The sequence below is a fragment of the Salmo salar genome, chromosome ssa08 (assembly GCF_905237065.1).
Source record: "Salmo salar chromosome ssa08, Ssal_v3.1, whole genome shotgun sequence".
In the NCBI taxonomy this organism is placed as follows: Eukaryota; Metazoa; Chordata; class Actinopteri; order Salmoniformes; family Salmonidae; genus Salmo; species Salmo salar.
In genome coordinates, this window is record NC_059449.1 from 22003598 (window position 1) to 22025812 (window position 22215).

The 22215-nt window shown below is 40.3% G+C and overlaps 2 protein-coding genes across 3 annotated transcripts in view; one reads left to right on the forward strand and one right to left on the reverse strand.

The window, feature by feature from the left end:
• Positions 1-7668, forward strand: part of LOC106610496 (calcium-binding protein 2) — a 35018-nt gene extending 27350 nt beyond the window's left edge. The window contains exons 3-7 of one of the 2 annotated variants that reach the window (XM_045723228.1): positions 2966-2996; positions 4634-4768; positions 5000-5109; positions 5322-5469; positions 6339-7650. In XM_045723228.1, the coding sequence (XP_045579184.1) occupies positions 2966-2996; positions 4634-4768; positions 5000-5109; positions 5322-5469; positions 6339-6364 (450 nt within the window). In that variant the 3' untranslated portion in view covers positions 6365-7650. Of the gene's footprint in view, positions 1-2965; positions 2997-4633; positions 4769-4999; positions 5110-5321; positions 5470-6338 lie in introns of both variants that reach the window. The other variant, XM_045723229.1, reaches the window with a different exon arrangement.
• Positions 7669-8861: 1193 nt separating this feature from the next.
• Positions 8862-22215, reverse strand: part of LOC106610488 (uncharacterized) — a 29723-nt gene continuing 16369 nt past the window's right edge. Inside the window, exons 2-4 of the mRNA XM_045722623.1 lie at positions 12692-13622; positions 11077-12425; positions 8862-8875 (exon numbers count right to left, since the gene is read on the reverse strand). Of these exons, the coding sequence (XP_045578579.1) occupies positions 8862-8875; positions 11077-12425; positions 12692-13622 (2294 nt within the window). The remainder of the gene's footprint in view (positions 8876-11076; positions 12426-12691; positions 13623-22215) is intronic.

A 22215-nucleotide genomic window follows, 5' to 3' on the forward strand; every position in this document is an offset into this window, starting at 1 on the left:
GACACTAAAATTGAGCTTTTTGACCATCAAAGAAAACGCTATGGCTGGCGCAAACCCAACACCTCTCATCACCCCGAGAACTTCATCCCCCCAGTGAAGCACAGTGGTGGCAGCATTATGCTGTGGGGATGTTTTCGTAGGCAGGGACTGGGAAACTGGTCAGAATTTCAGGAATGATGGATGGTGCTAAATACAGGGAAATTCTTGAGGGGAGCCTGTTTCAGTCTTCCAGAGATTTGAGACTGGGACGGAGGTTCACCTTCCAGCAGGACTATGACCCTAAGCATACTGCTAAAGCAACACTTGAGAGGTTTAAGGGGAAACATTTAAATGTATTGGAATGGCCTAGTCAAAGCCCAGACCTCAATCCAATTGAGAATCTGTGGTATGACTTAAAGATTGCTGTACACCAGCAGGAACCCATCCAACTTGAAGGAGCTGGAGCAGTTTTGCCTTGAAGAATGGGCAAAAATCTCAAGTTTTCATTTTTTTGGTCTTATTTCTTGTTTGTTTCACAAGAAAAAAATATTTTGCATCTTCAAAGTGGTAGGCATGTTGTGTAAATCAAATGATACAAACCCCCCCAAAATGTATTTTAATTCCAGGTTGTAAGGCAACAAAATAGGAAAAATGCCAAGGGGTGAATACTTTCGTAAGCCACCGTATATTATAATTTCCCTTCATGAGGTTGGAATAATACTGTGAAATTGTAACAATGATGATAATGTCCTATTAGTGTAAGAGCTGTTGAAAAGACCACCTTAAATCTCAGCTTGTTTTGCATGGGTGAATTTTGGGCTTGCCTGGCGACATCACTAGTTGATCTAAGTTAATAGACCAATAGCAAAGGGAGTTTCAAACCTCACTGCCAATAACAACAATTTTTCAGGTTACATATCCCTCCTCCAATTAGACCCCTTACTCAGACCACTCCCAGACATTCCTAGCAAAAGTCTTGCTTGAGAAAGGTAATTTTGGTAAAAAGCCATTTTTGTTTATTTTGGACCTTTTTAATTAACAGTTATAGTAAGGGATACTTTGGGATTTTTGCACTTCCCAAGAGTTAGATGAACTTGTGTAAACCATTTTTATGTCTGCAATCAGTTTGAAGGAAGTAGCTAACTAGCATTAGTGCAATGACTGCATGCTAGCTGTACCTGTAGACTCCCAGCCATTGCTCTAAAGATACTTAGCTTTGGCTCGCAAAACTACCTCTAACTTCCTTAATTCTGGACGCTGAGACATTAAAAAAAGGTCTCCACGAGTTTATCTGACTCTGGGGAAGTAGATAAAGGGAACATTGCCAACATCTCGCAGGATCCCTTTCATTTATACCAAGAAAGAATTTGATAGACAAAGAAAGTAGAACAAAGAAAGATAAAAGAGAACGACGGCCTAGAACAGATTGTACTGTAGATGTTGTCGAAGACAGAGTGTGTGGCGATGACATGGTCAGTGCTCAGCCTGTTCCTCAATGTTGTAATTTAGATGATGGATTCATCTCCTGCTCACCGAGCGAGCAGTATCTGATATGTCCTCTTATTCCAGATTAATGTATTTGTTCGAGTGAGAAGAGATCATATTTTCTCAGTCCCAAGTGGCACCCTATTCCCTATTTAGTGCACTACTTTTAACCAGGGCTCTGGTCAATGACCCTGGCTGCATGGTAACTCTTGCCCTGTAATCTGTTTTGACCCATGACCCTGGCTGCATGGCAACTCTGGCCCTGTAATCTGTTTTGACCTATGACCCTGGCTGCATGGCAACTCTCGCCCTGTAATCTGTTTTGACCTATGAACCTGGCTGCATGTCAACTCTGGCCCTGTAATCTGTTTTGATCTATGACCCTGGCTGCATGGCAACTCTGGCCCTGTAATCTGTTTTGACCTATGACCCTGGCTGCATGGCAACTCTGGCCCTGTAATCTGTTTTGACCTATGGCCCTGGCTGCATGGCAACTCTGGCCCTGTAATCTGTTTTGACCTATGACCCTGGCTGCATGATGAAATGTTATTTGTCACGTGCTTAGTAAACAACAGGTGTAGACTAACTGGCAGAACCCACTGTGTGTGTGTGTGTGTGTGTGTGTGTGTGTGTGTGTGTGTGTGTGTGTGTGTGTGTGTCCAGTCATTGTCAGAACCTACTGTGTGTTTGAGACTGACTACAGTCAGATTGCACAACATCACTGATTACTCTACAAATCCCCTTGCAACAAACTGATCCCCTCTAACACGCTGCCTGTGTCTACCACACACTGACTACATCCCAAATGGCACCCTATTCCCATATAGTACACTGCTTTGGATTGATGAGACCTGGTCAAAGTAGTGCACTATACATGGAATAGGGTGTCATTTGGGACATAACCACTTCGATGTAGCCTACCACTGACAGACAGAGCAGTGCAGCCAATCACAGGGGACGGAATAGGACTGTGTTGAGAGAACTGAGGGGATGCTAAAGCCAGTCGGATCACATGCTGTGTAATCCTGTAACAAATCGCCGGTCTGGCTGCGTAACATGAATTGATGGGGTTTTAGAGATGAGGGAGGGAGGGAGGGAGGGGGGGAGGGAAAGGATGCAACTTGTATGAGAGAGAAGTGAATGAATCCTCTGTATTTTGGTTTTTTGCCATCTCTCACTCTCAAACGATTCCCTATCAAATGATTCCCTATCAAATGAGTCCATATCAAATGAGTCCATATCAAATGAGTCCATATCAAATGCTTTACTACCTGTCCAGTTCAGTCCGCAACCTTCAGCTGGAGCTAAATCAAAGATGTGCAGTTCTCTTTGTTTTTATGAGGATGTTTCTCTGTCAGTCATTGTGTGTGTGTGTATTTCTGTTCATCTACACTACAGTATATTCAGTGTCCTTATCTTTGTGTGTGTGTCTGTGTCGGTGCGAGCTAACACACTGTGTCTGTCACTCTGTATGTGTCCCCTCCAATCTGAAACCCTGCAGGACAGAGACCTACGGCCAGAAGAGATTGAAGGTACAGATAAGAGACATTACACAGAGCCAGTCAACACTGTCATCCTCCCTCTGTCCCTGTTCCTCTCAGTCAACACCGTCATCCTCTCTCTGTCCCTGTTCCTCTCAGTCAACACCGTCATCCTCTCTCTGTCCCTGTTCCTCTCAGTCAACACCGTCATCCTCCCTCTCCTTCCCTGTTTCTCTCAGTCAACACTGTCATCCTCCCTCTGTCCCTGTTCCTCTCAGTCAACACCATCATCCTCTCTCTGTCCCTGTTTCTCTCAGTCAACACCGTCATCCTCTCTCTGTCCCTGTTACCCTCAGTCAACACTGTCATCTTCCCTCTCCTTCCCTGTTTCTCTCAGTCAACACTGTCATCCTCCCTCTGTCCCTGTTCCTCTCAGTCAACACCATCATCCTCCCTCTGTCCCTGTTCCTCTCAGTCAACACCGTCATCCTCTCTCTGTCCCTGTTACTCTCAGTCAACACCATCATCTTCCCTCTCTGTCCCTGTTACTCTCAGTCAACACCGTCATCCTCTCTCTGTCCCTGTTACTCTCAGTCAACACTGTCATCCTCCCCTGTCCCTGTTACTCTCAGTCAACACCGTCATCCTCCCTCTCCTTCCCTGTTCCTCTCAGTCAACACCGTCATCCTCCCTCTCCTTCCCTGTTCCTCTCAGTCAACACCGTCATCCTCCCTCTTTCCCTGTTACTCTCAGTCAACACCGTCATCCTCCCTCTCCTTCCCTGTTACTCTCAGTCAACACCATCATCCTCCCTCTCTTTCCCTGTTCCTCTCAGTCAACACCGTCATCCTCCCTCTTTCCCTGTTACTCTCAGTCAACACCGTCATCCTCCCTCTCCTTCCCTGTTACTCTCAGTCAACACCGTCATCCTCCCTCTCCTTCCCTGTTTCTCTCAGTCAACACCGTCATCCTCCCTCTCCTTCCCTGTTTCTCTCAGTCAACGCCGTCATCCTCCCTCTCTCCCTATTTCTCTCAGTCAACACTGTCATCCTCCCTCTGTCCCTGTTACTCTCAGTCAACACCGTCATCCTCCCTCTCCTTCCCTGTTTCTCTCAGTCAACACCGTCATCCTCCCTCTCCTTCCCTGTTTCTCTCAGTCAACACCGTCATCCTCCCTCTCCTTCCCTGTTTCTCTCAGTCAACACCGTCATCCTCCCTCTGTCCCTATTTCTCTCAGTCAACACTGTCATCGTCGTTTCCGTTGTTTCTCTCTCCATCTTCCTGTCTTTTCCATACATACTCATATTTTCAACATACTGTATTTACTCCCAAACAACAATAAATCCCAGTGTTCTGGCTCTACTGTGTTGTCCTCCCTCAAACTTAAAGACACTTTGATGTGGCTGCAGGTTTTTCCACCACTCATACAGGAGTAATAGAGCCCTTGTTCACAATTGTATAAAAAAAAATGTATCAGGGGGGCTGCAGCACCTCCTCACTCCTACTTCCTGCAGCTATGGGTGTGGCTTGTCATCAAAGAGTCTAAAATTAATATAAGAAACAATGTCTATTTTTCTCATTTCTATTCAACAACCCCTCCCCCCCCTCCCCCCATTCCCCCATCCATCTCTCCTCATCCTTATCTACCCCTCACCCGTCTCTCCCCCATCCCCCTCCTCCCTGTGCAGAGCTGAAGGAGGCGTTTGGGGAGTTTGATAAGGATAAAGATGGCTACATCAGCTGTAAGGAACTGGGAGAGTGCATGAGGACTATGGGGTACATGCCTACTGAGATGGAGCTCATCGAACTCAGCCAGAACATCTGTGAGTCACACACACACACACACACACACACACACACACTTAACACACACATTAACACACACACACACGGATGTAAATACATACATTCACACATTAGGAGTGTGCACGCATGCAGCACACACACATTAACCAGAGAAAGCGAGGCCATACCCTCTGTGTATAGTATTTGAAGCTCTTTAGCTCTTCATCACCCCTGTGACCATTTCTGTAATGACTCTTGTTTCCATCTAGGTGGCGGCAGAGTGGACTTTGAGGACTTTGTGGAGCTGATGGGTCCTAAAATGTTGGCAGAGACAGCAGACATGATAGGAGTGAAGGAGCTCAGGGATGCTTTCAAAGAAGTACGGAGAGACAATATTCATCTTATTATATCTGTTTATAATATAAGACCACAAACTAAATGACAAGTTATTCTCTTAATAACCTGCTCTTTCTAATCTATCCTCTCCCCTCCCTTTCTACTCCACTCTTCCCCTTTTTCTGTCCCTCGCTCCCTCACCTCACTTTACTTCCTCCTGTCCTCCTCCTCCTCCTCGTCCATCTTCTTCTTCAGTTTGACTCTAACGGGGACGGTCAGATCAGCCTGGCTGAACTGAAGGAGGCCATGAAAAAGCTGGTGGGGGAGCAGCTCAACCAACCAGAGATCGACGAGATCCTCCGAGACGTCGACCTCAACGGGGACGGCCTGCTCGACTTCGAGGGTGAGGGGAGAGAGGGGGATGAGGGGGAGAAGGTGAGGGGAGAGTGGGAGGAGAAAAGGGGACAGTTTGGTGGACTTTGAGGGGAGGATGGGAGAGAGGAGGAAGGGGGAGGAGAAAAGGAGACGATTTGGTGAACTTGAAAGGGGAGAGAGGAGGGGAGAAAGAGGGAGGGAAGGCAGCAGGAGGAAAGGGTGTGGAGAGAAGTAATAAGAAACTAATAGAGAAAGGAGAGAGAGGGGATAAGGGGAGAACCAATGCATCAGAGAGGAAAATGTGGCATTGAGATATGATGAAGGTTGCTCTCCACTACAACACTATGTTCACCCTGTTTCACCATACCAAACTCACTATGTGGTCACTATACTAAACTCACCATGTTGTCACTACACTAATGCTCACCATGTTGTCAATATACTAATACTCACCATGTTGTCACCATACTAATACTCACCATGTTGTCACTGTACTAATACTCACTATGTTGTCACTGTACTAATACTCACTACGCTGTCACTATAGTAATAATCACCATGTTGTCACTATACTAATACTCACCATGTTGTCACTGTACTAATACTCACCATGTTGTCACCATACTAATACTCACTATGTTGTCACTATACTAAACTCACCATGTTGTCACCATACGAATACTCACCATGTTGTCACTATACTAATACTCGCTATGTTGTCACTATACTAATACTCACCATGTTGTCACCATACTAATACTCACCATGTTGTCACTATACTAATACTCGCTATGTTGTCACCATACTAATACTCACCATGTTGTCACTATACTAATACTCACCATGTTGTCACTATACTAATAAAAATGTAGCTCATATTTTGTGTTCTCTCTACAGAGTTTGTCAGGATGATGTCTCGCTGACTCTCCTGGCCAGAAGACCATGATGACGTGACTTTAAGAGACTAGTCAGCAACAAAACCTCCTCTGTTAGATGTTTTGGACCAGTCCTCAGTATATTGTTGTACATGTAATTACAGTATTATTGATGTACACATTTTTCATGTTGTTCTTAGGGTATTTGTTAGTACTTATTTTCATTGCTATAGCAACAATCCCTAATAATACTGTATGTATGTTTTGTTGTATAACAAGTGCTTTTAAGTGCTTTTCATGCATTATGTTCAAAGTGCTACGCTATGGTTTCAATTAACAAATATTGATTTATTGATAGATTATAAATTATTTTTGATTAAAGAGCAATGATAATGGTCTGATTATATAATACTGATGTTGACATTATCAGTAAAATTAGAATAAATGTTCATTCAAATCGTTTCATGTATTTAATTTATTTACTTAAGAGGAAATGAATTAAAATGAACTGTGTCAAAACATTTTTATTTAATGATAAATGTTGAACTATACATCCTTGTTAGTTTGATGTTTAGTAGAGGAATCATATAATATGTTACATGCATTTTCTACAATAAAAGAATGCTGAGATTGTTTTATTAAATCAGAAGTATATACATACATTCTTTACATTTGACAAATCTGAGACAAATAAACAATAGAATAATTCAATTGTTACATGATGGAAATAAAATGTTTAACATGCATGCATGAAACTACAGTAGCCCTCAATACAATGTAACTACAGTAGCCCTCAATACAATGTAACTACAGTAGCCCTCAATACAATGTAACTACAGTAGCCCTCAATGCAATGTAACTACAGTAGCCCTCAATACAATGTAACTACAGTAGCCCTTAATACAATGTAAAATGACTAGAATGTTCTCTTACAAAAACTTTCACAATGAGATATGAAAGCCTTTCACTATGTACAATACATTATGTTTGCATCTGTTTCAGAGGATTTTTGTAATGGTATAAAACATAGAATTACATATAGAATCACACCTGTATGGATGTAAATCTCTAATGGACAATATTTACAATAACATTATGTATAGTCTGCACTGATCTATAGATCCCTTTAGTCCATAATTTAAAAAAAATGAATGACATACAAGATAAAACCGTTTAATTATATTCATCACAATGAACATTGTCTTCATTCAATTCTAATCAAGATGTTTATACTAATCGTGTACATTTATTTGTTGAAACAAGTAATTTTTTCACAGACAATACAAATATAAAACATGTATAAAAACGATGCATCATTGTTTTTCTATTTTTCAAAGCTTTACAGTTGTTTCTGCTGTACAGTATTATTCAGTAAAATCTGGATCCAATGTATTAACAATACACTTTGTTTGACTTCGGTCCTTGATAAAACAGAATTCAATAAAACATAATTCACAAAACAAAATATGTATAATTTCTGGCCATACTGCTCACTGAATGTGTACACAATATATATTATATAACAATGCATCCTTAACAATCTAATGTTATTAAATTAAATAAAATGAAAATACAAATATCAGAAAATGTATTTTCAGACGGCAGTAAAAACAAAAAACATATAAAAAGTATAGTGTATGTATACTTAGTTATTTTTCAAAGTTTTACAGTTGTTTCTTGTTTTAACATTTGCAGCAAATGAATAAACAATTTTATTCAAAAAGTATTCGCCCCAAAAAATACAATATACATAATTTTTCTCTGGAGATGCAGCTCATGGATAGTGTGTGGAAATAGATTAAAATATGTCATCCTTTACAATAAACAAACAATGTACTTTCAATTATTACAAAAATAATACAAATGAATCATACAAATATTAGAAAACAAATATTTTCACAAACAACATACACAGGAGTGATCGATTCCCAAATGGACGAGGGATACTTTTTCCAACATAATACATCTCATAATACACAGATCATCGACCTCAACCAATGCATCCTAAAAAGTAAATTACAAATGTATCAATCATCTCAATCATCAAATTACAAATGTATCAATCATCTCATCCCAAAATCCTATTCATCATTGAGTCCTTGTAACCTCTGACAAGTTCTGTATCAAAAATTCCCTCTTAAAATGCAATAACTATCATGTTACGCACGTTTCGCAATAACTATCATCTTCCGATATGGCAATAGTATGGTATGCAGCAAAGCTACTCAACATATCCAGTCATCCATGACATACCTATGTGTCTGTCCTATGTCTATGCTTTGGAGTTGGTGTTTTCTTAATTTTTTCTCTATAGGCCAAGCCACATAGGCAACATAATTGATTACCCATATGAACTTTGACCACCTGTAGGACTTTTCTCAATGAAGAAGAAAACCTTGAACATACATTACTCGGAGCTCTCATGAATGCTCTTCATCAAAGCACTAATCAAGCCATGTCAAGACCGTCATTATTCACAACTGGCCTCAAAGTCATGTTTGGAAGTGAGATGTGAGCTCAAGTAATATACATTTTCCTTCCTTCCTTATAGCACCTCTTCTACTCAAGAGAGGAGTTGGTTATACTGTTAACATCAGGGCCTCAAATTGTTTGTTTGTGGGCGGAAATTTCAATGAATCTTCTTTGAAACTCTTTATGCCGTAGCTAAATTGTAAACATTTACATAAATTCCAGTGGAGCCACACCAGACCATGCTGCCTTTCCTACGGTAGGATGACTTATGCTCCCCTGTGGTTTGGGGTTAAATGTCCATTCCAAGCTGTCCTTAGCCTGTTCCATTGTGATGGAACTCCAGTCTCCTGGCAAATCAGCTGGCAAGGCATAATGCATCCCTGCATACTCCTTATTGTACTTCACAAAAAGGAACTTCCAGTAGTCTGCAACGGTCTGAGTGATGTCTGGCTGGATGAACCAGTCTGTGAAAAATGTCTGATATTTCTTATATGAACAGAATTTCCCTTTTGTCTCAGCACTGCAGAACATATTTTTCTTGTTGATGAGACATGAGCATATGTCTGTGATAAGTTCATCTGACTCACTCCTTTTATACCCTCCAAGTCCAACTGGTCGATGAATCGAAGCAGAGTGCATTGAATGATCCATCACCTCTGAATCACAGGGGGCATTGCAGAATGGACACTGTCTCCCACAGCCCAATTTTTTTTTAAAAGCTTTTCCTGAGGAGGGTCAGGTAGCCTCGCCAACTTCTTGAACACATCTTGATCTTTGTGAAATTCATCAATCAGATGGCTTTCCATCTCTTCAACAGATGATAACAGCATGTCAGAAAACTCAATGGTCTTGAAATTCCCTTTGGTCTTGGAAGTCATCCCAGTAGAATCAGTAGGCATAACCAGCAGGCTAGACAATTCTGAGCGTAAATCCTGTGTGAATTGGTTCAAATTCAGGTCACCCTCACCATCTTCATCTGGTCTGTCAGAGCCAGTTTGCACGGATTTTTCAACAGCCTTCTTTATCTGTCTTATGATTGTCTTCAAGTGTTGGACCTCCATGTTTGTAATGATGCTGATGTCCTTTTCTTCCCTGCTTCTCTTTGAAAGGTACCCAGCTATGGTACACAATGTGAACTCAAATGCAAATCCCTCATAGTAGTCTGTGTACTTCAGGAATGTCTGAAAATCTCCAGATAGCAGGCGTTTTAGCATGGAGCACTGGAAAGAACTCCTTGTGCTGAAAACATCACCACAGTTTGAAAGTATTTCATCATATATATCTGGTCCAAGGGACTTTGTGATGTACTCCTTCACTGCAGGTTCAAGACAGAGTTTGGTGAACTCTTCAGACTTCCTTTTGCACTGGTCTCTCTTGTAGAAGAGGTCCTTGAAGTCAGCCAAGTACTGCGATTTCAGTTTCTCCAAGCTTTGTCGGGGATCATTGTCTTTGATGAAAGAATTATGCATTTTCTGGAACTCTCTTGCTGCATGCCCACAGATGTGTATCTTGAGAGATGCACACAATTCTGGACTGAAATGCAATTCATGATCTCGTTTAAGTTTCTCCTCAATCAATTCTAGAAGTTCTATAATGTATGTGCTATGGTAGTCTGACGTTGCATTCAACCTTGTTCGTCACAAACCGCCTACTGTGCTCTATGATGCCGTTGGCCATCATTTGAGTTTTGTGCTGTAATGCTTTTTGAGATTGATATGCACTCTTGTCTAGTCTCTTCTTCAATCCCTTCACAAACTTCTTCACCACGTTGTGTCCACTTTTTACTTGAAATTCTTCAAGTCCATATTTCTCAAGAGGGACTGCTTTTTCTAACATTTCCAGAACTGTAGTGCATCCCTTTCCCATGTTCTGATGCAGCTGCTGATAGATGTTTGAGGCAATATTTTGCTTCTCTAGACCCCTGAATGACAGCTCCCCAATGGTTTTATTCCACATTTTATCAAATTCTTCCTCAAGCTGTTGGTTATTCAATGGATTATCAAATCCACTAAAGTTTTCAACAAGGTCAGAGACTTTCTTGTCAAGAGTAACTCTATTATTTTTCTTAATCTCGTCTACCTGGATTGTGCATTTTTTAATGTCCACCGCAAAATGTAGTTTTTTTCTGACAACACTGTCAGTCACATTTTTTTGACTCTTTGCACTTGTGATAAAATCACTCCTATACTTCTCGACCAGACCCACATTCCCTTCTTCTCTATTGTAATAGGAAGTCACATTGTTTAGAATTTTTTCTCCCTCTTTATCTAGCTCCTCCCTAGCTTCACTCTCAATACTGTTTAAGAGGTCATCCAGGGCAGACTCTTGGCGCGACCCCTTTATGCCGTAGTTTGCCACCCTAGTTTCTGCTTTGATCAGCCAGGTGTACATGTGCTTTTGGAAGGCTCTCTCCCATCGATCAAACTCCACACACAGCTTGCTGTATGCCTCAGCCACAATGCTGTTGCGGAAACTAAAGATGAAGTTCTCATATTTAATTGACGTCCATAAACGTATAATCTCAGACTGTAACTCTGGGATTGTTTGTGTGTTTGAGGCTTCCTCCTTTTTGAACACATTAATCAACTTCTTCTTGAAATTGGCCACAGCTTCACTGTAACCCACATTGACAGGTGCCATGGGCGGACTGCCATGCCAGAGACCTGGGATGTAACATGTGTCCTCAAGACTGTAGTCTATGATGTCAGTAAACTTAGTGTCGTCACCAGTATTTTCCATCCTGCTTGCTAAAGTTGTCATCTCATTCAGCTGCTCAAGAAGACGCTTCCTGTCCCAAAGGTTTTTGTCATGAGAAGATATATCTCCAACATTCTGGTGCACAAACTGACACCTGGGCTTCTTCCCTAATTCTTTCATCCTGAGGAAGGCATGGGCTACAATCTGCATTGTGTCTTTCATATCTGTGCTGTTCTCCATAGCAATATTCACAATTGAGATGTCACTCAGTCCTACCAAAAGTGTGGCTAGTTCATTATCATGCTGATAATTGTCAGTAAGGCGGGTAGATTGAAGTCCCTTTAGCCCCTCTGAGTCAATAACCATGATGAAGTCACATTTTAGTTTACCCCTGAATTCCTCTTCGACTTTGATAAGCTGCATGAAGGCCCCTCTGGTGCATCTTCCACTGCTCACTGCAAACTGGACTCCAAACATGGTATTCAGAAGGGTGGACTTTCCAGAGCTTTGGACCCCTAAAACAGAAACCACCCGGATCTTACTGTTTGACATAGTCAAAAAGTGGAGCTCCTGCAGAACATCTGATATCCACTTCATTGGGATGTTTGATGCATCACCATCCATCAGCTCCAGTGGAAACCCATCCAACATTAATTGGGCACAGATACTTGGCAGTCCTTGAACTTGCTGTTGAGTCTCATTGCTTTCAGAGGACATGGTTGCCTCGTACATCTGTCCAACTTCTCTTAAGAAATGTTCAGTTCCTAAGGAACTGTTTGAGATCTGTTTGTCTAAATCGGCAATGAGGTCTTTCTTGTTTGGGGTACTTTGACACAGTTCTTTATATTTTTCTCTGAGAGAGGACAGATGTGCTCTTGACAGGTTGTCCAGATTGAGCTTCATCCACTTTAGGAAATAGGAGCGCTCTTCTTCGGAAGTCCTCAAACCATCCACAAAATGGCATTAGTGACAGTATGAAACATTTTCCATGTCTCTCCCTGTAACGGTAGCTGGCTGTCCTTATAGCTTGATCTGCAAGTGATTTTATCTGTAATTTCATCTGTAATTGTATCTGCCCTTTCCTTGGCTCTCAGGCAGATATCATCATCTTCATCTACAGGGATACCCAACTCATGCGCAACAACACGCATTTCCTCCACTTTAGTTTTGTGTGGGTTTGCCTTCATGATGTCTGTGACTGCAGACCGGAGCTTCTTCGCCAGCTGTGCGTTGTTTATTTGCCTGTCTTTCCTTATTATGACACCAGAGTGTTTCTCAAACGTGGCTGCATCATAGCTCTTAGCCTCAGAGTTGCATACAATGAACAGTCGATCTTTCATCTTCTGGAGGTTCAGAATACTGCTGTCAGAGCCCAAATCATCACAGAACACAAACACCGCTGCTGACGTCTCGCAGAGGAAAGAGAACTGGGTCTGAAAATCCTGGATATCACCACGAAGATTAGCTACAGCCACAGGTTCGGTGAAGACGTCAATGTTTGGGTTGCCACTGGGCAGGTACCAGCTGATTTCCACTAACCCATCAGAAATAGTTCTTGGAATGTTGCCAGCTGGCATGTTACTGTGAACAAAGGTGTTGTAATTCTGCTGAGAACAGCTTAGAACATCATTCAGAAGCTGAGACTTTGATAATGTGCTGTTTCCCAGTCTAACAAATGACACCATAGGGAGTTCAGTGAGCACAATACTTTTCTCAACATACCCTTTCTGGTCTTTCATTGAATGAGGCCTGTACTTCTTCACTATGTCCCTCATGGCCCACAGCATCAACATGCTTTGTTCTGTGTCACAGTTTGGCAGCAGGAGAGGAACAGAAAACTGACACATGGTCATTTTCAGAGCCATATCCTGCTGCAGGAAACTATCTGAACACAGAAACAGGGCTGTTGTGAGGTCTAGAGGGTTTATAAGATCTTCATCATCAGACTGCACATCCCTTGCTGACACATTCACCCTCATCAGTTCTTTCAGAAAACACAATGGTAGGGACTGTAGAGTTGGAGCGTGGTTGTCCTCCAACATCTGGCCATCGACTGCTAGCATGGTATTCAACGACAGTTTCTGTGGGAAATACTGTTGCAGTCCAACTTTCTGCATATACAGTTCCAGACGGTGCTCTGCAAAAACAAAGGGAACAAAATAAAAGTCCAGAGTTTACCACTGAGGTTGAGGCCAGGATTCACTGCAACGCAGATTAACGACATTTACACAGTGATAGACTTTTAAAGGCAATTTTACTGACGTTTCCTGAGATCCCATTCACGGTTAATGCCCCAGATTTTTGCTAAAGTAGAAATCCCCTTAACAAGTTAATCACAGTGCACATATAGTTTATATGTGATTGTTTGAATCACAGAGCTGATAGTGTCATTCCATGAATAGAGTGCCTTTTTATTTCCCTCAGACATTGTGTGTGTACATTTTAATAACACTAAATTTAACAGTTGATTCACATACTGAACATCTAAACTAAACAATGTTAAAAACCATGTTTAGTTTTAGTTGTATCAAAAATATTTATATTCAGTTTTAGTGTTAAGAACAGAAACCATGCAAGGCTAGGAGCCATTTGAGTTGTATAGTTACGTGGGTGTTATTTGGGATATCACTTTTTTATTTTATTTTATTTAGCGTGGCAAGTCAGTTAAGAACAAATTCTTAATTACAATAACGTCCTCCTACACCAACCAAACCCGGACGACGCTGGGGCAAATTGTGCGCCGCCTTATGGGACTCCCAATCATGGTCGGTTGTGATGCAGCCTGGATTAGAACCAGGGTGTCTGTAGTGACGCCTCTAGCACTGAGATGCAGTGCCTAGTGTCAGGGAAATTGCAAGATTATGTTATAATGCTTGTACAGCATTATAATGGTTGTTTATTTCAACAGAATAGAGTATTCTGTTAACTATTGTGTGTCTGTTCTACTGAGGAGGGCCTCTATGAGATAGCACTGACAGAGGAGATTTACAATGTCTTTGGGTGATAAAACCTAAAGAGCATTCCAGATAACATGAGTTAATGTTTCTGCTCTATACCGTACCAGGGAGAGATGGTTCTAGTTTGGAGTCTTAACCTTGTGACATTCTATGTATCTGTTGTTCGTCATGTAGGTTGAAAGGGGTGTATCTTGGTTATAAAATACCTTTGTACTTTTGTTTTATCACTCAACGGATCATTAGAAATGGTGAATCGTTGAAAGTCATTGCTATTGCAAAGCTCTTATTATTAAAGATTTAGTTTAAGTATAACTTGTCTCTCCTCATTTGATAGTAAAGAAATTAACCACCACATTTGGCGACGAGGATGTGATGTGAATCTTGACTTGGTGACCGCTCTTGACGATCTGGGTAAATAGTGCATGAGGGATCCCTCAAACTTGGGATCTCAGGGAAACCACACTTCGGGAATGAAGCAGATGGACCCACCTTTGATCTGAGAGGCAGCGAGCTGAGTGGATACCACATCTCAAACTTAGTTTTTTTTAAAGTCTTGGACATTTCATAAGTGTGAAGCCAAAGAGAAGAGAAAGTTGTAAAGTTTGTTTTTAATCTTACGATAGAGATAAGGCAGAACGTTGTTTGAGTAAGGGTTATATTTTGGCCTACTGGTAAGAATAGGAGAGTTGGTTGTGTGCGCTGGGCTATGTTGGGCTGTAAGGGATTCAGGTGTGAATAAGGAAAAGTTTTGTGATACGTTTCTGATGATTGTTGCTTGGTTTTATTGTTTAGCTAACACCCGTGAACTTGAGCAGGAAGTTAATGTATTCTAACATTTTAATCTGTTTCCATTACGTGGAACAATGTCAGGTCATTAAAGTGGATTGCAGTTTGAGTTTGATTTTATTGTTGCAGGGACAGTGCAAATTAATCACAACAGTGTGTGTCTAATGGCAGAGTATTCCAGAAATGGGAAGCTCTCACAGAGAAAGCAGATTGACTAAAGGTGCTTTTCCTTAAGTCATCTCTCATGGCGGACCTTGTGGATCTGCTGCCATAAGGTTTGGGTTTTCTGTTTAACAAAAATACTGAGTGGAGGGGGAGCCTGGACATTTAGAATCTTGAATACAAGATGGGCGTCAGTGTATTGAACAAGATTTTTCCAACTCAGGAGCTCATGCTTTCTGAGAATGTAACAGTGATTATAGCTTTCGGGCTTCCTATCAAGCACTTTCAGACCCAGTACAGACAGAAGGAAGGTCATTAATGTACGAGCTGAACAGTATTGACCTTTGGGGCATGCCAACATTGTAGCTATGAGTGGAAAAAAGTTAGCTCTGACTATTACGCTGATAAGACAGCACCAACTTTTTAAATGTTTTAGATTTGTTAAACAAAAGGTTTGTTTTTACTAAATTTATGCAACAGGTGGCAATGATTAGATTAACGGAAATGGGTTATGGGTTTGTTTACTGTTTATTGTTAATTTTAGGTGTTGATTTCACTTAATTAAACATTGTATTATCTGATGTGTTTTGAGTAAAGGATGGAAGTCACCTAAAGTATGTATGTTTAAGGAGACATAGGAGAACACGTCTACATTTTTATTATATGCCTGGGATTAAATATCACCGATTCCTTACGCTGAAAAATTTACTACATTTGCGACAGAGGAAAAATTATTACATTTAGATAGTAACGATACCAGGATAATTGTATCTAAGGGTAGGGCATGTTCAATTAAGCATACATATACATTGATGTAGATTAAAACTAATGAGGGAGTACAGTGGAATTATCATTATTATCAGGTTTTGTTTGTAGTTAACTTTTGGGTTTCTGAATCGGTATAGTATAATGAATGCTGACGAAGTGTTTTGTGGGAAAATGGGGATTTCATTGTCTCTCTTTGAAATGTTTCCTGGGGCTATAATCTTGGGGAGAGTGAATGAGATTGAGGCCATAAACTACCAAATTGAAAAGGCCTGGCAATGTTTTGTTTGTTTTTACCTTAGGGTTTGCAAATACCCACACACAACACATTTGTTATGACTATTCGTTGGTGTTTTTAAAATACTGTGTTTGATGTGTGTTCTTTCCTTTGGGTTTAGTGAGTTTTCCATTTGTCTTAGTGCCAAGATATCTTAAAGGGGCACTCACACACATGGAATTTTTATACGTTTTTATTTTTGGAGTTTTAATTAAACACGTGAATCCTTTTGATAAAGGACTGTTCTGGGAACCTGGGATACAACATGTAGGAAATGTTTGACTATTTTTCTTTAATTTGTCTAATATAGTAAGAAACACTTCTTTGAAGGGTTTGTATGACCTATGACCTCTGTCATGACTTTCCATTGTGGTTTGATCACCCTCATTGGAAAGCCATTTGGATAATGAATTTAAGGTCATTTGTAATACTGATTTCAAGGTAATTTGTGTAATTGATAATTATGATGGAGTTTATAGTTCTTAGCCATATTTGTAATTTGGACCAATGTGAAGAAGGAGAGAGCATTGCCTTTGACTAAGGGTAGGCTGCCTTAAGTCTGTTTTCCTATGACCATATGGGTACAATAATTTTTCTTTGTGGAGTTCTTCAGAGTAGTGATTATAATTTGATTATGTTATTTGAAATGTTGTTTTATCTTTTGACCAGTAGTAGTGTTTTTTTTCTTCTCACGTTATAAAACATGAAGAGTTATGTGTTAAAACTGGGGGAGGGTACAGTCCTTTATGGCCAATTTGAAAGAATAGTTTCAATGGAATGGGTTGTTATTCTCTTTGACATATGTTTAGACATTTGTATTAAGAATAATTGGTAAAAGTAATAACTTATCATATAGTTAATGAACTGAACTAAACTGTTGTTCTGATCTGTTCTCTCGAGGTTATCATGAAAAGTGACATCAGACGGTATCTTAATGCATGGAAGAGATAATTGGACCGAACAGTGTGTGTACCTCAAACCCCCTCTAACTGGCTGAAGAAGAGTGAAAGGCATTCAATACGGCCCTGTCCGCACCACTTCTACCAAGAGAAATGAGTCCGAACCAGCAACCGGTGTACAGCATCCGATCTAAGCTATCAACTGCTTTTCTCTCATGTCTTTTCTCAGGAGTGTGAGAGGAGTCCACGTGGAGTGAGCATGGAGAGAAATCTGTTCCAAACTTCTCTTATGTTGCTGGTATACTGGTTGAGGAATGGACAAGACATAATGGGTGGTAAAGGTGATGGTGGCTCAGGTGAGACATTGAAATTGGGACATTATCATGGCCATCCACTTTGAACTGTAAAGCTATCTGAAGAAGATGAAAAGGACGCCAGAAGTATCAGTGCCTGAAGGAGGGGGTTGGTCAACTGTGCCCAATATTGTTTTAGACTTTTGGGGTATCAAGTTGATTGTAGAGGTCTACACCACATAAAATTATAGTAATTTAGAGTAAGAATGCATTGAGATACTGATCTGTATTATAATCGTGATAAAAAAGTTAATAGTAGGATTATAGGATAATTATACTGGATGTTAATATAAATGTACATTCTGCTAATATTGATGTTTGTTAAATTGAGTTTTTACTTTGAGTGATAGGACCAATTTGAATCACTGAGCAATGTAATTTTAAAATTTTGGTTGGATAATTAATTGGGTTCTAATTATGATTTTATTTGGAAACTGAATGATTTTTAAAACTGAAGGATTGATTTGAGTTCAGTATGCTAATAACTATATGAGTGAAGCAATTAATGTATTAGGGATTGATTGTTTTGATTGTTGTTATGAACTAAAGATGTTGACACTATTCTAAGCATGCCATGGTGAATGCCATGGGTGAACTCTGATCTGGAGAGTGTAAATGATCCTAATGTCACGTCCTGACCAGTAATAGGGGTTATTTGTTATTGTAGTTTGGTCAGGACGTGGCAGGGGGTGTTTGTTTTGTGGTTCAGGGTGTGTTTTGTGTATGTGTTTAGGTAGAGGGGTATTTGATTTATTAGTGCGGGGTTTGTTAGTCTATGTTATATGTTAGTATATTTCTATGTTCGATCTAGTCTTTCGTAGTTCCATGTTTAGTTAATTGGGGTTGGACCTTCAATTGGAGGCAGCTGGTTATTGTTGCCTCTGATTGAGGGTCCTATAATTAGGAGTTTGTTTTTCATGGATTTTTGTGGGAGATTGTTTCTTGTTTTGCTGTGTGCCTGACGAGAATGTCTAGTTCGTTTGTTTTTGTATACGTTGTTTGTGTTTTTCCTTCTTCACTACTAAAAAGAAGATGAGTATATATTTTCCCGCTACGTTTTGGTCTACACCCTACGACACCCGTGACACCTAATCTATTTGATCTATAGGCATTGCCTTGTAAATAGTGGAATCATGGTGCTTATCTTGGGATGTTCATTAGGCACCAAGGGAATACATTTTAAATTAACTAGGAGTCACTACCTGGATTTGTCCAACAAGATATGCTAATTTTAGTTTCTGGGATGGAAATAGTCATTTCCAACATACTATGCTGATCCATTGGAGTGTGATAGATAACTAAAGCTTATTTTATTAAACTCCATTGTTGCATGCACTGCATTATGCATTAAATGTGCTTTCCACTGTCTATGGAAAATATAGCTTTGAATCATAAACTGTATGCATTTTTTGTTTTTCTTCATGGGTTCGTGCAGGTGACTGTGTATCATAACCTTCCCAGACAAATTGCTAGAGTGTTTAGAAAATGTGTTGGGGGTTGAAATAAGAGACAGTGCTGAGATTCTTGGAATGAGGCTGAGTCAGTGTTGTGGAAGCTGGTCATGTGCAGGAACCCCTTGCAATGAGTTATTGTTTTGTGATTCTTGGTTTATGTAGAATATGTATTTTCTACATGTGAATGAATGTTCTTAAATCTTGTAATTTTCTTTTAAGTTGAGAGGACTCTCAAAATGGGGGAATGTCATTGAAATTGCAAGATTATGTTATAATGCTTCTATTGCATTATAATGGTTGTTTTATTCAACAGAATAGAGTATTCAGTTAACTATTATGTGTGTTCTACTGAGGATGGGCCTCGATGAGAACACTGACAGAGGAGATTTATGATGTCTTTGGTGATAAAACCTAAAGAGCATTCCAGAGAACATGAGTTAATGTTTCTGCTCTATACCATACCAGGGAGAGATGGTTCTAGTTTGGAGTCTTAACCTTGTGACATTCTATGTATCTGTTGTTCATCATGTAGGTTGAAAGGGGTGTATCTTGGTTATAAAATACCTTTGTACTTTTGTTTTATCACTCAACGGATCATTAGAAATGGTGAATCGTTGAAAGTCATTGCAAAGCTCTTATTATTAAAGATTTAGTTTAAGTATAACTCTGACCTGTGTGATAAGTTTGTCTCTCCTCATTTGATAGTAAAGAAATTAACCACCACACTAGACCGCTGCGCCACTCGAGATGGGGGGGGCAATAATACATAATGTGATGGGTTAGATTTAAAATCACAAAGTAAATCTCAATGTGACTTGGATTTAAAAGGAATAGCGCCAAGACTAAAAAAATTGTGGAATGAAACTCTCTCGCCCATGTTTACACAAATCCTATGCTTTTTCACCTCAGTAGCACATGTTCTGCGCATGTGTTTCTTTACCTCTACTTTATGCATTCATTTTTGTGATCCCCCTCCACACTGGGCACAGATGTCAGTTCAACATCTACAATGTCTAGTTTTGATGTATGTTTGGTTGAGTTGCCAACTAACATCAATTCAACGAGAAATGTCAGAGGAAGGCCCTAAAAATTGTCAAAGACTCCAGCCACCCTAGTCATAGACTGTTCTCTCTGCTACGGCAGGGCAAGCGGTACCAGAGCGGCAAGTCTAGGTCCAAGAGGCTTCTAAACAGCTTCTACCCCCAAGCCATAAGACTCCTGAACAGCTAATCAAATGACTACCCAGACAAATTGCATTCCCCCCCCCACCCCCCGCCCACGCTGCTGTTACTCTCTGTTATTATCTATGCATAGCCACTTTAATAACTCTACTACATGTACATAATTACCTCGACACCAGTGACCCCGCACATTGACACATTGACTCTGTACCGGTACCCCCTGTATATACAATTGAAGTCGGAAGTTTACATACACTTTAGCCAAATACATTTAAACTCAGTTTTTCACAATTCCTGCCATTTAGTCCTACTAAAAACTCCCTGTCTTAGGTCAGTTACGATCACCACTTTATTTTAAGAATGTGAAATGTCAGAATAATAGTAGAGGGAATTATTTACTTCAGCTTTTATTTCTTTCATCACATTCCCAGTGGGTCAGAAGTTTACATACACTCAATTAGTATTTGGTAGCATTGCCTTTAAATTGTTTAACTTGGTTCAAACGTTTCGGGTAGCCTTCCACAAGCTTCCCACAATAAGTTGGGTGAATTTTGGCCCATTCCTCCTGACAGAGCTGGTGTAACTGAGTCAGGTTTGTAGGCCTCCTTGCTCGCACAAGCTTTATCAGTTCTGCCCACAAATGTTCTATAGGTTTGAGGTCAGGGCTTTGTGATGGCCACTCCAATACCTTGACTTTGTCCTTAAGCCATTTTGCCACAACTTTGGAAGTATGCTTGGGGTCATTGTCCATTTGGAAGACCCATTTGAGACCAAGCTTTAACTTCCTGACTGATGTCTTGAGATGTTGCTTCAATATATCCACATAATTTTCCTCTCATGATGCCATCTATTTTGTGAAGTGCTCCAGTCCCTCCTGTAGCAAAGCACCCCCACAACATGATGCTGCCACCCCAGTGCTTCACGGTTGGGATAGTGTTCTTTGGCTTGCAAGCCTCCCCCTTTTTCTTCCAAACATAACGATGGTCATCTTGGCCAAACAGTTCTATTTTGGTTTCATCAGACCAGAGGACATTTCTCCAAAAAGTACGATCTTTGTCCCCATGTGCAATTGCAAATTGTAGTCTGGCTTTTTTAATGGCGGTTTTGGAGCAGTGGCTTCTTCCTTGCTGAGCGGCCTTTCAGTTTATGTCGATATAAGACTCGTTTTACTGTGAATATAGATACTTTTGTACATGTTTCCTCCAGCATCTTCACAAGGTCCTTTGCTGTTGTTCTGGGATTGTTTTGCACTTTTCGCACTAAAGTACGTTCATCTCTAGGAGACAGAACGCGTCTCCTTCCTGAGCGGAATGACGGCTGCGTGGTCCCATGGTGTTTATACTTGCGTACTATTGTTTGTACAGATGAACGTGGTACCTTCAGATGTTTGGAAATTGCTCCCAAGGATGAACCAGACTTGTGGAGATCTACAATATTTTTTCTGAGGTCTTGGCTGATTTCTTTCGATTTTCCCATGATGTCAAGCAAAGAGGCACTGAGTTTGAAGGTAGGCCTTGAAATATATCCACAGGTACACCTCCAATTGACTCAATTATGTCAATAAGCCTATCAGAAGCTTTTAAAGATATGACATAATTTTCTGGAATTTTCCAAGCTGTTTAAAGGCACAGTCAACTTAGTGTATGTAAACTTCTGACCCACTGGAATTGTGATACAGTGAAATAATCTGTCTGTAAACGATTGTTGGAAAAATTACTTGTGTCATGCACAAAGTAGATGTCCTAAGCGACTTGCCAAAACTATAGTTTGTTAACAAGAAATTTGTGGAGTGGTTGAAAAATGAGTTTTAATGACTACAACCTAAGAGTATGTAATCTTCCGACTTCAATTGTAGCCCCGCTATTGTTATTTACTGCTGCTCTTTAATTATTTGTT